Source organism: Teleopsis dalmanni, chromosome 2 (genome assembly GCF_002237135.1).
Source record: "Teleopsis dalmanni isolate 2A chromosome 2, ASM223713v2, whole genome shotgun sequence".
NCBI lineage: Eukaryota > Metazoa > Arthropoda > Insecta > Diptera > Diopsidae > Teleopsis > Teleopsis dalmanni.
In genome coordinates, this window is record NC_051847.1 from 45293209 (window position 1) to 45307476 (window position 14268).

A 14268-nucleotide genomic window follows, 5' to 3' on the forward strand; every position below is an offset into this window, starting at 1 on the left:
ATTTCATTTCGAATTTTACTTACGAGAAAACTTCGCTCCAATGAGCGTAATTCAAGCGTTAACGTCACTTGGGTCATTGTGTCACGCTGTGCGCAACATGTTTGCTTAAACGGAAACGGATGTGACAGAAAGTGAACACACGAAACAAAAACGGAAACGATGTTGTACAAAAAAAAAAAATTAAACAAAAAAAAACTAAAAAAGAACTGCATTTTAACAGTTTAACTGTAAATCAAAAATGGAAAAATAATAAAAAAATAATAAAAAAATTGTAATAAAATCTTTATTTTTTTTCAAAAGGTACAATTACCTTCTGAAGAAAATGGAAAAGCTATAAATGTTAAAAGAGAAATAACGATAATTAAATAAATTAAAATAAAATCTTTTTATGGACTACAAAGGAATAGAGTAAAGAAAGGGGCGAGAGAATATTAATAATTAAGTAATTGTTTTTCAATTATTAGAGAAAAATATAAACTCTTAATGGAAGAGTTGTCAAGCTAAACTCACTTGGATACTGGCATAAATTCTTAAAAGTGGTTCAAAATAAATTTATTATGTATATTCATACAATCTGGCAACCAATCAATTTTCACTTAACGAATAAAAGGGAAAGAAAGCTTTATTTAATTATTAAAATGAAGATATCACAAGATATTTTAACAATTTTAAGTTATGTGAATTTATTATTTTTAAGAAGCGATTATCATTTTCTATTGAAAAATATTTGTTGTGTTTAATAATTTAGAAGATTTTCAAAAAGCATTTTGAAAGCAATAATAAAATCTCTATAAAGACAAATAATTCATTTTTGAACGATAAAATTTGTAAATAAATTATTTATTAAAATAGGAAAAGTGACAACGCTTGAGTGAACTCTTTATAAAGATTGAATGATTCTATCTCACTGAATATTTTATAATTTTTCTATAAATTTTAAAGGTTTAAAATAATGTAATCTAAAATTAATGATAATCCTTATGGCTATTTCTTACACAAACTATGTTAATATAATTGGTTTGTAGCTTTCGCATTCTATTCCACCTGGATTGCAAGATTTGGCGTTCCATTACGTGTAACCACAGATCAGGGACGACAATTTGAATGCTATTTGTTTAAAGAGCTGTCTAAGCTTCTTGGTATTCAGCACTTACGTACCACAGCTTATCACCCTGCTTTTTATGGAATTATTGAAAGATTTCACAGGTCTTTGAAAGCAGCCATTAAGTGTTATCAAAATGACAACTGGGTTGAAATATTACCTCTCATCCTTCTAGGATTTAGAGTTGTAGTGAAAGAAGATATTAACGCATGTCCTTCACAACTGGTTTATGGCGTTGGCTTACGTTTACCCGGGGAATTCATTTCAGAAGTTAATCGCGACGTCTCAAACCCTCAGGCAGAATTTGTAGCTAAACTAAAAAGATTTATGAACGACTTAAGACCTACTCAAACTGCTCATCATTCCAGTGGAAAGGTTTTTATTGAAAAAGATCTTTATTCCTCGGATCAGGTTTTCGTCAGAAATTCCATGATTTGTAAACCATTGCAGGCTCCATACGAAGGTCCATTCACTGTTCTTAAGCGTTTCGATAAATATTTTGTCGTGGATGTTAAGGGAAGGAAAGTGAATATCTCGGTGGATCGCCTCAAAGCAGCCTTCAGTGAACAATATTTTAAGGAACAAGAAGTTAAGCCTTTAGTCACTGACAAGAACGATCATAAGACATACACTTCGCGTTATGGTCGCAAGTTGTTTTTTCGGAAGGGGGAATAATGTAGCTGTTCATATTCTAAATAATCACAGTAAACTGGATTATTATTTAAGTATATTGACAACATTAAAACTTGTAAAATAAAAGAAAAAGAAAATTATATTCGAAGAAGAAGTTTCGGTTTTCTGATAAAGAAAATAAGTACACACAATAAATAATTTTGAAATTTAAATATAGCCTCTGTATTTCAATTACGTTCGCGTACAGAAACCCGCTATAGGTTAAAATAATTTCTTTGAAGTAGTCATAAACTTTTCTTTAGAATTTTCAAACTAGAATTTGATTTTCTTGTAATGTTTTGATAGACAAAGGCTTCATTACTTAGTTAGCATTACTATGGTTTCATATAAATTTTGTTCATATCTGTAACCAAAACATACAGGATTCAAATTCCATACTCTCCATAGTATGGAATATAGAAATAATAATATATTTTTTAATTATGTGTAGTTTAATTTGTAATTTATTTCTATTCATTTCCTCATAATGGTAATAAACCTCAATCTGTATTAAAATGTATCTGTCTATATAGCTTCAATGTATTTATACAGGGTTAAACCTTAAAATTATGCAAAAGGATTGTAGTTTCTGGTCCTGAAGTGGTATTTTAAGACTCCATTAATAATAATAACAACATATCTTTTATTTATTTGAAGATCATGCTAATATTGTTATGTTGAAGCTATTTAAGCCAGTGCACTTGAGCACTTTTACTCTTTCTTAACTCGGGGTATTTTCAAAACCTCTCTTTACGCCTTGACTGCCAGGCGACTGTTTATCACTTCATCAGACTAAGCAATACTTGACCTCAGATCTGCATACCTCCCCGAGGAGCCTATAACAATTCTGAGATTCGATAACGCTGTGTTGGTAAGCCTGTTAGTTTTCGTAAATAGTTTCAGGGCTCTGTCCTTCATGTATTTTTTGATCACCTTGAAAAGTCTTCTCAGTTCAGAAATATTTTGATGATTGGAATTGAATAAATAACAAATAAATAATCGATATCAAATGCAATGAATTTACTTATTTCAGTTTTTCATTGTTAATAGAAAAGTAATTATAAGACTAAACGATTCCTGATCTAAAAAGATGCAGTCATTCTTATCAAAATTCTGTTAAGTTTTTAAAGAGTTTAAAAGAGTTTAAAATCTTTTCAATTCTCTTCATAATTTTAAATGAACTTGAAGCTATAACACCCATCACTTGGTTAGAATAAGTGTTATTTTTAAGTGCTCCACTGTGCAAATTATAATTATGTTTCATTATTTAGTTTAATTGCATCAATTTCACAAATGAACATTTACTCAAATATTATTTGCTTGAAAATGGTTTTAATAACGTTGGCATTTAACACAATTCCCAATTGATTTTTCCATGTGAAAGTAACATTTTGAGTTCTAGAAGCAAGAAATGACCTTTAAAAAAAAATTTAATATTAAAATTTCTTTGACCGTCAAAATGTCAATATTGTGCAAACAGAATATATTATTAAATATTTAATATACCATTAGATTTTTTAAAAACTGAGAGTTGAAAAAACAGTGCACACTCAGTTGTTCAGTTATTTCGCCGAACACTATCCACTCGTCATTAATCGAACTACAAAGAGGATTTAGTTGACATTAGTTTTTGGAATAAAAATGAAATTATATTGATACTAACATATTCCATGAAAATTGATGAAACAACAAATTTTGGTTTAATTTTTAATTTTTTTGCACCAATTGTATGGAAAATTCATAAATAAGGGTTCAGTTTGCAGAAATCATTCAGAAAGAATGATTGAAGGAGAGTGAGAATGATCAGAAAAAAATCATTTTTCATAATGAATATATTCAAACTACTTCAAACCACATCAATAATAACAGTGAAGAAAGTACAAATTCTTGTAGAAACCAAACCATTTATTAGATGTGGGTGATCTATCCTTCCTTCCTTTTTTGAGATGCCCCAAAGCAGATATGACACAGTTTCATCGTTAACTCCACAACTGCGACAGGAATGAGGAAACAAGCGACTCAATTTTCTAAAATGGTTATCTAATCGTCTGTTACTCATCAACAAACCCAGCAAAAAGCTGATATTTTTACAAGGCATCTCAATGAGGGTGTGGAATTAATAGACTAAATTATTTTTAATATATCTTTATAGAATGGGAAAGTTTTATATAGATAACTGCTTGTCGTTGAGTCTTCTCCACTTTTAATAAATTGGACAGCACAAAAAGAATTGACCAGCACAAGCTGGTCAGCGCCTGACCAGCTTGTCTGCCGTGCAGATCTCGAAAAACAAGACTATAACCGGAAATCCAGAGTAGACAAATGTTAAACTGCGTCGACAACTGATTTAGTATAGATGTCAAAAACTTTGTACGACGTAATTAGACTGAGCTTAAAAACTTTAAAGCAATTTAAGTAATTGGTAATATATATTCCATTAAATGAATTATTCACTTCCAGGCAAGCTTCAACTTCCAAGCTCCAATCGCCTCCGTCTGAAAATGACTGCAGTGATTAGGAAGGCTATAATAAGTAGATTTATTCAGTTCATTAAGAAAACTTTACAGCCTATACCACACTTATTTTAGAGCTATAAGTGTAAATGATCAGAACCCTTGATTGCGACGTGTTTTGAAATGGAAACTCAACATCAAATTTTCTATCGAAATGGAGAATAGGAAAGATGTAATCAATGCTTTTTTTAAAATAGAGCTGAAAATATTAAGGGTGAAGCTTTGAGCCTAAGGGTAGATAATGCTGCACGTCTTAAGTTTGAAGATAAAGTGACATTAGGTGAAGTATTAGGTTAATCGCAGTGGATGATGTTTACTTGAATTAATACAGAGTTCCACCCAACGCCATAACCTGTTGAGTACCATACAGTATCAAGATTTATCTACCATAATGTAATACTATACATCAGAGTGGGTTTTATGACAGCCGTGTGGAGCTTCTGGCATAAAAAGAGCGCAATATTAGGTTTCTTAACGCGCTCGAAAATAATTTGCAAAGATATATCTAAGTTTTCCTTTAAAAAACATATCTAAAAACCTTGCTTTCTTTCTAAGTTGCAGCACAGTTTATCGTAGAATGGGTGAAGAAAGAATAAGAACTATATGCTTTCTGATAAAAAGAAAGAGTTCATCCAATGAAGTAACGAAATTACTTCAATTTATATGCCGACTTTTAATTTTTTGGGCTTATATTTCTACTACTATATTACATCTATAATAAAGGTGCTTTAATAATGGAATATAATGTCCTAAATGCTATTTTCTATGTATTCTTGATAATATTTTGTTTTCATATTTGAGAAAAATTTTATCTGATGACACTCGATATCTTTTTTAATGAAAATTCGCTGTAATTTAAAAAGTTTTGACAGGAAAAAAATATTTTTTTTTTTTAAAAAATAGATTCAGTCTTATGTAAGTAGTTGTATTGAAAAAGTTTTTTTTTCTTAGTGAAATAAACTTAAAATTAAAATCACAAAAACACTACACATGAACTCATTCCCAAACACGTTAATATCCGGGAAATAGTAAAAGTTTATGCGGAAATTTTCGCTTTTTACACTGAAATTTTTTGGCATGCTGAGTTCCTGCGTGGAACACATTTTTGCTTTATAAAGTTGTTTAATAAAAGTTCAGTATTTATCTTTTATTATAACCACAGTTTTTGCATTGTAATTTTTAGATAAAAAATGCAATACCATATGGCGAAATTATCCTTTGTAAACTAATTACATATTTTGTGAGAGGTGAATTTTTAATTTAAAATAAATTTCTACCATGAAGAGCACCTTCGATTCACTGGTATTATGGAGAGTATATTATTTAATATCAGTCCATATATTAACATATTATGCTTAACACATCTTACTATATATCGGATATCACAAAAAAAAGCACTATATAATCTAAAAATAATCTCTAGCTGCACGGGACGGTACGCAGATCTTAGATCATTAATCGAATAATTAGCGAAGCTTGTGAGGAATACATAAATTAGTCAGTGAGAAGGGTTTGAATCCGTAGAAATCCCACCCTGCTATCAAAGAGATGCACTAACTCGAGGACGACTCAACATGAACCACAAAATGTTATATCTAACTATATTTATTTAACTATATTTTTTTCCGGATTTGGTTGTTTGTTAACTACTCCTTAAGTAATAGACCTTTTTCAAAATTTTTTTTTTGTTATGTTGGTACACCCTTTCTTGACGTATGATACAAATTTGAGCGCCATCTGTCAATTAGTTTGTTTATAGCAGCTGTTAATGTGAGACTACCTCAAGTGCATTTAGCGATTTTTACTATAGAAAATTCTTGTTGTACGCAATTGTTTGACCAAACACGGCACCACTGTCATTCCTCAGGTACCATATTCGCCAGATCTGGATCTGTGCGACTTTTTCCTGTTCCCAAAACTCAAATTTCCCCTTCGTGATAAGCGTTTTAAGTCGATTGAATCGGTAAAAGAGAATTCGTCGAAGGAACTAAAAGCCATACCTGCATGGGCCTACGAAAAGTGTATGGAAGATTAGGTTAAGCGTTGGCATATGTGTATCGCTTCAAAAGGAGTACATTTTGAAGGAGATAAAATAAATTTGGAATAAAATTTAAATTTGTGTGTTTTATTTACAAAATCCGAGTACTTTTTGAACAGAAGGTATGTTTAAGTAAAAGATATTCTTTTTTTTTTCTTCGTATAGAGAAAAGAAAAATTGTTATCTGTTGTAGGTTTCACTTGCTTGAGAGACTCAAAGTGTTCTTGACATTATACAAAATATTTAAAAAGAATATTTAATTATATTTTTTCATTTAAATACACCAAACATTAAGAGTGTTGCCCTTACTTACATAAAATTGTAATTTTAACAATCTTGTTTATTTTAAAAATTCCCAGTTTTTAATATGAACATTATTATAAGCATTATTTTTCTCCTTGTACATAAATCATTTCAATATCATATCTCAAGCATTAATTCCATAATAATGCATTATAATGAGACCTATACGAGTACATGTTTTAGCTGAAACATTATACATAATAGCAACAGCGAAAAAAGGAAATCAGCATTACAATTTTTACCCTAAAGCGCGCTCAACCTAACAACAGAAAGGTTCTTCCTTCAACAAATTTGTATCTTTTTTGTGTTTTTTTGCTTTAATTTTTTCTGTTGTTTTTGTTATGATTTGAAACAAAGTTAGTAACAAATTTTATGCTGCAATGCCTTTAATCTGGGCTAAACGAGAAATAAAAGCACAAAAATTTGGATTCCTGTTAACAAAGTTGCTGTTGGGATGTTGTCATTGCCAAATTAAATTTTCGTACATTAATTACACTGTAAGGATGTTTCTACAACAACAATGTCACATTTTTTCCCACGACAGGACGTTTCTACGAAACGACAACATAAACAAATTTAATAACAACAAAATGTGTTAGCATTCTCGTTACTGTTGCTGCTAATTCACTTCCTTAATTGGGATAGAAATTAGTCAGGATAATGAAGTATATTCTTAGCAAAATATTAAAGGTATCACGTATTCGTTTACAAGATATGAAAAATATAGAATTTATTACTTTTAATTAAATATTTGAAACATATTATACACTGACATATATCACAAGAAATTCCTGAGCATCTTATGCAGATAAGAATAATACAGATTATTCTACATTGTCCTCGATTGGAACGAGAGTCGATTGGAACGAGAGTCGATTGGGAATAAGACACTGCAAAGGATGGTTAAAACTAATAGCTTAGTTTAATATATATAAAGAGAATTTGAAAGTGTGTTTAGAAATAATACAATAGGACAATATAGTAAAGCTCAAATGGGGTAGTGATGGGATATTGGGATATAGGATATTTCTAAAGATTCTAAAGATGTTAAAACAGAATTGCGAAAGCTTCCAGATAACATATACGAGAATGCAGGTGCAGATAAAGCGAAAACTCCCTTTTTTATTTTAAAGATGGACGAATAAAAAAACTGAAAAGACGAGTCGAATCATGGGTAGCTGAAAACGTGATCCCAACAATGTTAACTGTCTCATAAAATTGGTAACAAATTACCAAAGTCATTGAAGAAGCAATGATTTAAAATTGAAATATTAAAATAAGGAGTTAAAAAATGAGGCTTTTAAAAACGAGACTTTAAAAAATGAGGCTTTAAAAATAAAGATCTGGAAGCTTCCTAGTAGAAACAAATCTAAGCTTTCGCTTTTAAGTTGAATTAAAATAGTAATAAAAAAGTGAAATTAGCAGGACGTGTGCCAAGTTTTATTTTACTCTATATAAAAAATTGAGAATGTTTAAAAAAACCACACAAAAGAAAAAATGATATTTTCATAAACAAAAGTTTGAGAAATCCTGATCATCGCTAGCAATAAAATTATTTCCAGGTTGAGCCTTATTCAACAAGTTTCTCTACCGAACACCATTACGAGCCGTTGTCATCGAACTGAGCACCTCCAAATAATCATCATTATCATTTACACTACAATCAGTGTTTAGGATTCGTCTTATTCAACAGTTTCTCCAATTGATCATCCAATTAAGTACTTTCAAAACACAAAGCCATCACGTCAGATTAGACCAGCCACGTCAGATCAGGATTTCGGGTTAATTTTTTGAAACACTCAACATAATCATAAGAAAAGATAATTCTGTTTACATAATTTAGCAGTTTAACAGTTTAGCAGCTCTGCATAGATATTTTTGCAGGATATTTAGTAGTATGGCACAGCAACAAGCTCTATTTATTAAATCGACCAAATTTTTATTGCTCATAGATTACTATATATATTCTTATCTTTCAATATAAATTTTTTTCTTATATGTTTGCTAAAGTTTTATTTAATATCTACTCTTTAAGTATCAAAATTAAATTATAATACTTATATTAATCTCGATTTCCAAATACCACCAAAACTCCAAAATTCTTTTCAATTTATGATTTAAAAAACTAACTTCTTTGGCAATATAAAGTTTCTTAAAGTTCTGATGTTAACATGAAGTACTTGGTAATCTGTGTTCGCCAGCAACTGACTACGAACTGTCAGTTGAAGTTAACTTGACAGACTGACAAGCGGACAAACAGATAAAAGTTTATATTTTTTGCCAAGCTTATGAGACCCCAGAGAGGCAGAAATACGTTTTGTACTTTGCCTGCCCAGCCACAACTAAAGCAGTTTGCAACCAGCAAACTGAGCTTCTCAGAACTACAAGAAAGGTGCGTTCGAGTGTGTAGAAGTGTACGTGTGCACTTTACATGTGTTGGTGTTTGATGGCATATGTAAAATTGTGGTAATGAAATCCATTTTTTTTAAATTTTATGATATTTCTACTTTTTTGTGGTTTTCAATAGGTTTCTCTTGCTGTTTTCAAACACAATGTGTACGACATGAGTATGCAAGTGTGTATGTGTGTATGTGTACGTGCAAATGTTTACTTTAATGTACTTTCACATTGTCTTACATTTGTAAAAGTATAATTATATTTTGGTACAGTTGAATGTGTGTACGTATGTGTACCCACTACAAGGATAATGGCTTTGTTTTTGTTTTTATTTGTTTTCATTTGTTTTGGTTTACTTTCGTGTTTTATGAATTCATTTGGTAAACTAAATTTGCAAATTTTACACACTGTGCACTCTGATCTTCTACTGCGAACAGTTTACGCATTGCGTTGTGGCCCCTTTGTATTCTCTATCACACCGTAAAGATTTTACGTTAGGGTTTTTGATGGAACATAATTTAAGTTCAATTCAATTATTTATTCCAAGCGTGCGTGTGTGTGTGTACATATGGTTGGGTATGCGGTGTTTGCGTTGTTTTTGTTTTTGGCTAGAACCACAATATAATTTGTGAAATAATGTACATAAGTAGAGGCCAGGAAATGATTTTAACACGTTATTATGCTTAAATAGTTTATGTTGTTTCGTGCAGAAGCTGTATGATGTGTTAATGAAGTCGGTCGATAATGTAGTTTCAAGACACGTGATAGCAAATAACAGGTTATTGTGAAATACACCGTGAAATGAAAGTTGAAAAATAAAATTTTTTAATCAATTTTATTAAATATAATGCAATATTTCAAATTCAATAAATGAAAAAATTTGTAAGTAGCTCACAATGCTCTTGTTTATTATGCTATTATACCGTGAATAGAATGGTGGGTGAAATATCCATCGAACTATATTTTTATACTGGTATTTATTTTCAGTCAATCTGTCATCAAACCTCCTGTAAGTATACTGACGGGATCAAAAAGAGGAAAATAAGTAAACGTGCAGTATATTTTCAGATACTCCGAGAAAGTAAATTCGCTTTAAATTATCGAAACATTGAAATGATTTCTTAGTTATAGTCTAAAGCATCTATCGATATATAAATTAATAGGAATAGTCAAGCTGTCGTCAAAAGTCTTATATGTATATGATGAAATCAAGAAACGGAAAATAAGTGTGGAATCGGTAAATTTGCAGATACTTTTGGTCTGTAGGATACTTTTCGGGGTACTGATCTATAGTTATAGATGCATAATCAGTTTTAAGTATATTATTATTCCAAGTTAAAAGGAAAATCTTTCTCGTTAATAAAATTCTACGTAATAACAAATACTCCTCTAAGTAGAAATGGTAGTTAAGCTAGTATTCAAAATTTTTTAAATAAAAATAGTATAAATTTAAAAACGAAAACTAAAATGTTATTTTATTTTATTACATATTATTTTATCCTGTTTTATTTTATTTGTTTTATTTTTATTTTTTTTATATTATTTTACTTAACATTACATATTTTATTATATTTTATTTTAATATATTTGCTTTTATTTTATTTTAATTTATTTCATTTTAATTAATTTAATTTTATTTTATTTTATTTTATTTTAAATTACATTTTATTTTATATTTTTTTTTGTTTTATTTAATTTAATTTAATTTTATTATTTTTAATTTATTCAATTTTATATTATTTCATTTTATATAATTTCATTTTATTGTATTTTTGTTTATTTTATTAAATTTTTTTTTTTTGCATTGTTTTTTTATATATTTTTTTGTTTATTTATTTCAAATTATTTATTAGTTTTATTTGATTTTATCTTATTTTATTTCATATAATTTTATATTATTGTATTTTGATTTAATTTGTTTAATTTTATTTTAATTATTTATTACTTCATATTATTTTATTTTATTTCTATTTATTTTATTTTTTTTATTTTATTCTTTTTATGTTATTTATGTTTTTTTTTTATTTTATGTTATATATAAAACATTTTCAAGAGCTGTTTTTCATTCTGTTTGAAAAAGTTTGATTCTAATTAAATATTCTAAAATATCTTATTTTCTAACAAATATATATATACTCGTATTTTTGAAATAAACATAATGATTCAGGGTCGCTAAAGTAGACTTGACTTTTATGTCATAATCTGTGAAGTCTTATATGCTATAAAGTTTTATATATGGCTTTATCCATCAAGGCTTAATAGACTTAAACATTGCATTTTTTTATTAGAAAAATTTCACTTCAATATGTCATCAATGAGCAAATATTGTGATATTGAATGATTATCCAACTGACATTAAATTTCGATTTTTTAGTGTATTTTTTTAATTTGAAATATTTTTTATTTTTCTATGTCACATTTTTCCGTTTCGGTTTGGTGAAAAGAAAAACTGCAATCCTCTCGTTCACAGAATTGTAAAATAGTTATCTAGCAAAAACCATTTAAACTTTTCCAGCATCGAATGTGCAACAGATGACGGTACATTTGCGGTTCTGAGGTTTCCATTGGCACAATTAGCAGCATTTCAGAAGTTTGAATATTTCATTTTGAGTAGAGAAATCAAAGTGTGGTTTCCATAACATGCCATTGAAATGACCCACTTTCGATGAAAATTTATACGTCCTAAATTACAGTCAAATCCTTTATGAATTTAAAATCAAAATGGGGATACTAAAATTGTTTTGGGTTGTATCTATAACTCAATTGATTCGGAAAGGAATTATTTCAAAACCACAAATTTATTGATTGTGTGAAAAATTACAAATTCACTTCGATAACATATCGGGTTTTATTTTAACATATGAAACGGGGAAAAAATATAATTTCGATTTTTATTGAGATTTTTATATCAACGAAAAAATAAAATCGGTGCCATATTATTTTGTCACCAAAGATTTTATGAAATTTCAATTACCTGCAGTAAAGTTGCAATAAAATTTAAAATTAGTGTCAAGTTGTAAAAATTTATTATATATAATAAAGAAATAAATGCATAAAATAAGGTGTAGAATCGTAATACGAATGCGGAAAAGTCAGTGGGTCATTGAACGGTATGTGTGCAGGATAAGTGTATCAACTTCGTAAAGGAAATTTTATGAATATAGATTTTAGAGCGCCCCTAAGTAAGTGTATCATTATGTTGAATCTATAAAAAGTGAAAATGTAATATAGATATTTTTTAGCATCAGATAAAAATTTCTTATTATTTTTTTACTATCAAGCTTTATACTCAAACAACACAAAAAAAAATTTATCGAAAGCGATATTCCACATGTCAAACAACTCTTCTAAAATTAAATATATGGATTCGGTAAAATCTTTAAACGTTTTTAAAAATAAAATCTCTCCACCTTTTTATTCTAAAGAGGAAATGTGTTATATTGCGGTTCATTTAATGTTGATACGATGTTGATGGTTCAACCGATTTGATATTATTTTTGACCGTGACTCAGGTGAAAATTGTCACGCTCAATCATGAATTATAAAAGTAAAATTAAAATTGTGTTATGACACCTAAAAGTATACTTCACAACTTGTTCTAAACATGTATTTTTCCGATTCATTGCATTTCGATTGCTTTTAATAGGCTTGAATTCAATTCGGAAAATACTTTTTCTAACAAAATTTTACAGTAATTTTTTATATTTTTCCCTTTCCAACACTTTCATGTTTTGTTGTTTTTTTTTTGGTACTAGAACTCGTCTCTTTTGATTTCCCTAGTATTTCCTGTTAAAATGAAAAAAAGGTTAATTTTTCTCTAATGTAAAATCAATGTTGCGTTTTAAGATTTACTGAACCGTTAAAGGACACTTTTTTTATTTTTCTATTTTTGTTATGTATTGACTCCTTTCTTTACGCTACAGAACTATTTTTGGTGCTTTATGTGCAAATTTTGTCATTTGTGGGAGATATTGATTTTATATCCTTTGGGTGAAGTGGAAAAACTCCTAACAAAGATTGTTTTTGAATTATTTTTAAACTCAAAATGGATAAGAATGATAACAAATAAACTGCTGCGAAAGAAAAAACGTATAGAAATAACTTTATGTTATATTATTTTTCAAATCTATAAGTAAGGAAAATATGCATTATTTAATAAATTTTATTATTGTAATGTTTAGATACTTACAGCAGCAAAATTTGATATTATGTGACAAAATGGGTTGAAATTAAGTTATCTTTTCAAAGCAAATTTCTTTACAGATACTAATCTCATATTAGTGTGGGATATCAGCATTGGCATTCGGTTTGTACAATAGATCTGTATTGAGCGCAGTGCTTTTTTGGCTTAAAAAATGCTATTAGCTGCAAACTCTAAGTTTAATATGGGATTGCTATACCAATATTATGGAAGTAGGACTGTGTACTTGAATCAACGAAGTTTGTTACGAAAGAATTAAATTTTGAATATTTTGTTTGTACACAGTTTTTCAATACAAACAATACCGTTTCAAAGCCCCAGTCATTGTATTCACCGGATTTGGCCTATTGCGTCCTTCGCAAAACCCTAAAATCAAAATCAAAAAAATCAAAAAGAAAGTAATTTATGTTTTTTTTTAGTTTATAATAATCAAATTTTTTTTTATTTTTTTAATAATTATATTGAAACTGAGTAAAACTCTTTGATTTAAAAATTAGAAAGAAAAATCATCAAATTAAAAATTGGTGTCTAAAAATTTTTCATTTTATAATAAACACTATTTTTTTAATAGTTTTTATTTCGATATTTAAAAACTAGCAAGAATAATATATATATTTAAAAAGTGGTATACCTTGTGATCAAAAAAGAACGAGAATTTTAATTTTTTATTTCCCACGCTTATCCAATCACTAAATTTTTTTTTTATTTTCACGCTGGCAACACTATTATACACATTCTGTCAAAGTTTAACGCATATCGTACGATTAGTTTTTGTTTGGCGTCTATACAAAACGTTGAAAAATATTCGTGTGGCAATTTTTATATTGAAAAATCGAAAATTAGATTTTTATAAAATCAAAAATTAGAACAACGTGCGTGCATCAAATTTCCAACGCAGATAGTGACCCCACATTCAGCGAACACATCATAACTGGTGATGAGACATGGGTCTATGAATTTGACATGCCCACCAAACAACAATCGACCGAATGGTGCTTCGAAGGTGAGCAGAAACCGACAAGGGAACGCCAAAGTCGGTCCA

General features: G+C 28.8%; 1 protein-coding gene across 1 annotated transcript in view; it reads left to right on the forward strand.

Moving 5' to 3' along the window:
- Positions 1 to 980: 980 nt before the first annotated feature.
- Positions 981 to 14268, forward strand: part of LOC119674441 (uncharacterized protein DDB_G0288805-like) — a 44662-nt gene continuing 31374 nt past the window's right edge. Inside the window, exons 1-3 of the mRNA XM_038085580.1 lie at positions 981 to 1017; positions 1278 to 1752; positions 4485 to 4579. Of these exons, the coding sequence (XP_037941508.1) occupies positions 981 to 1017; positions 1278 to 1752; positions 4485 to 4579 (607 nt within the window). The remainder of the gene's footprint in view (positions 1018 to 1277; positions 1753 to 4484; positions 4580 to 14268) is intronic.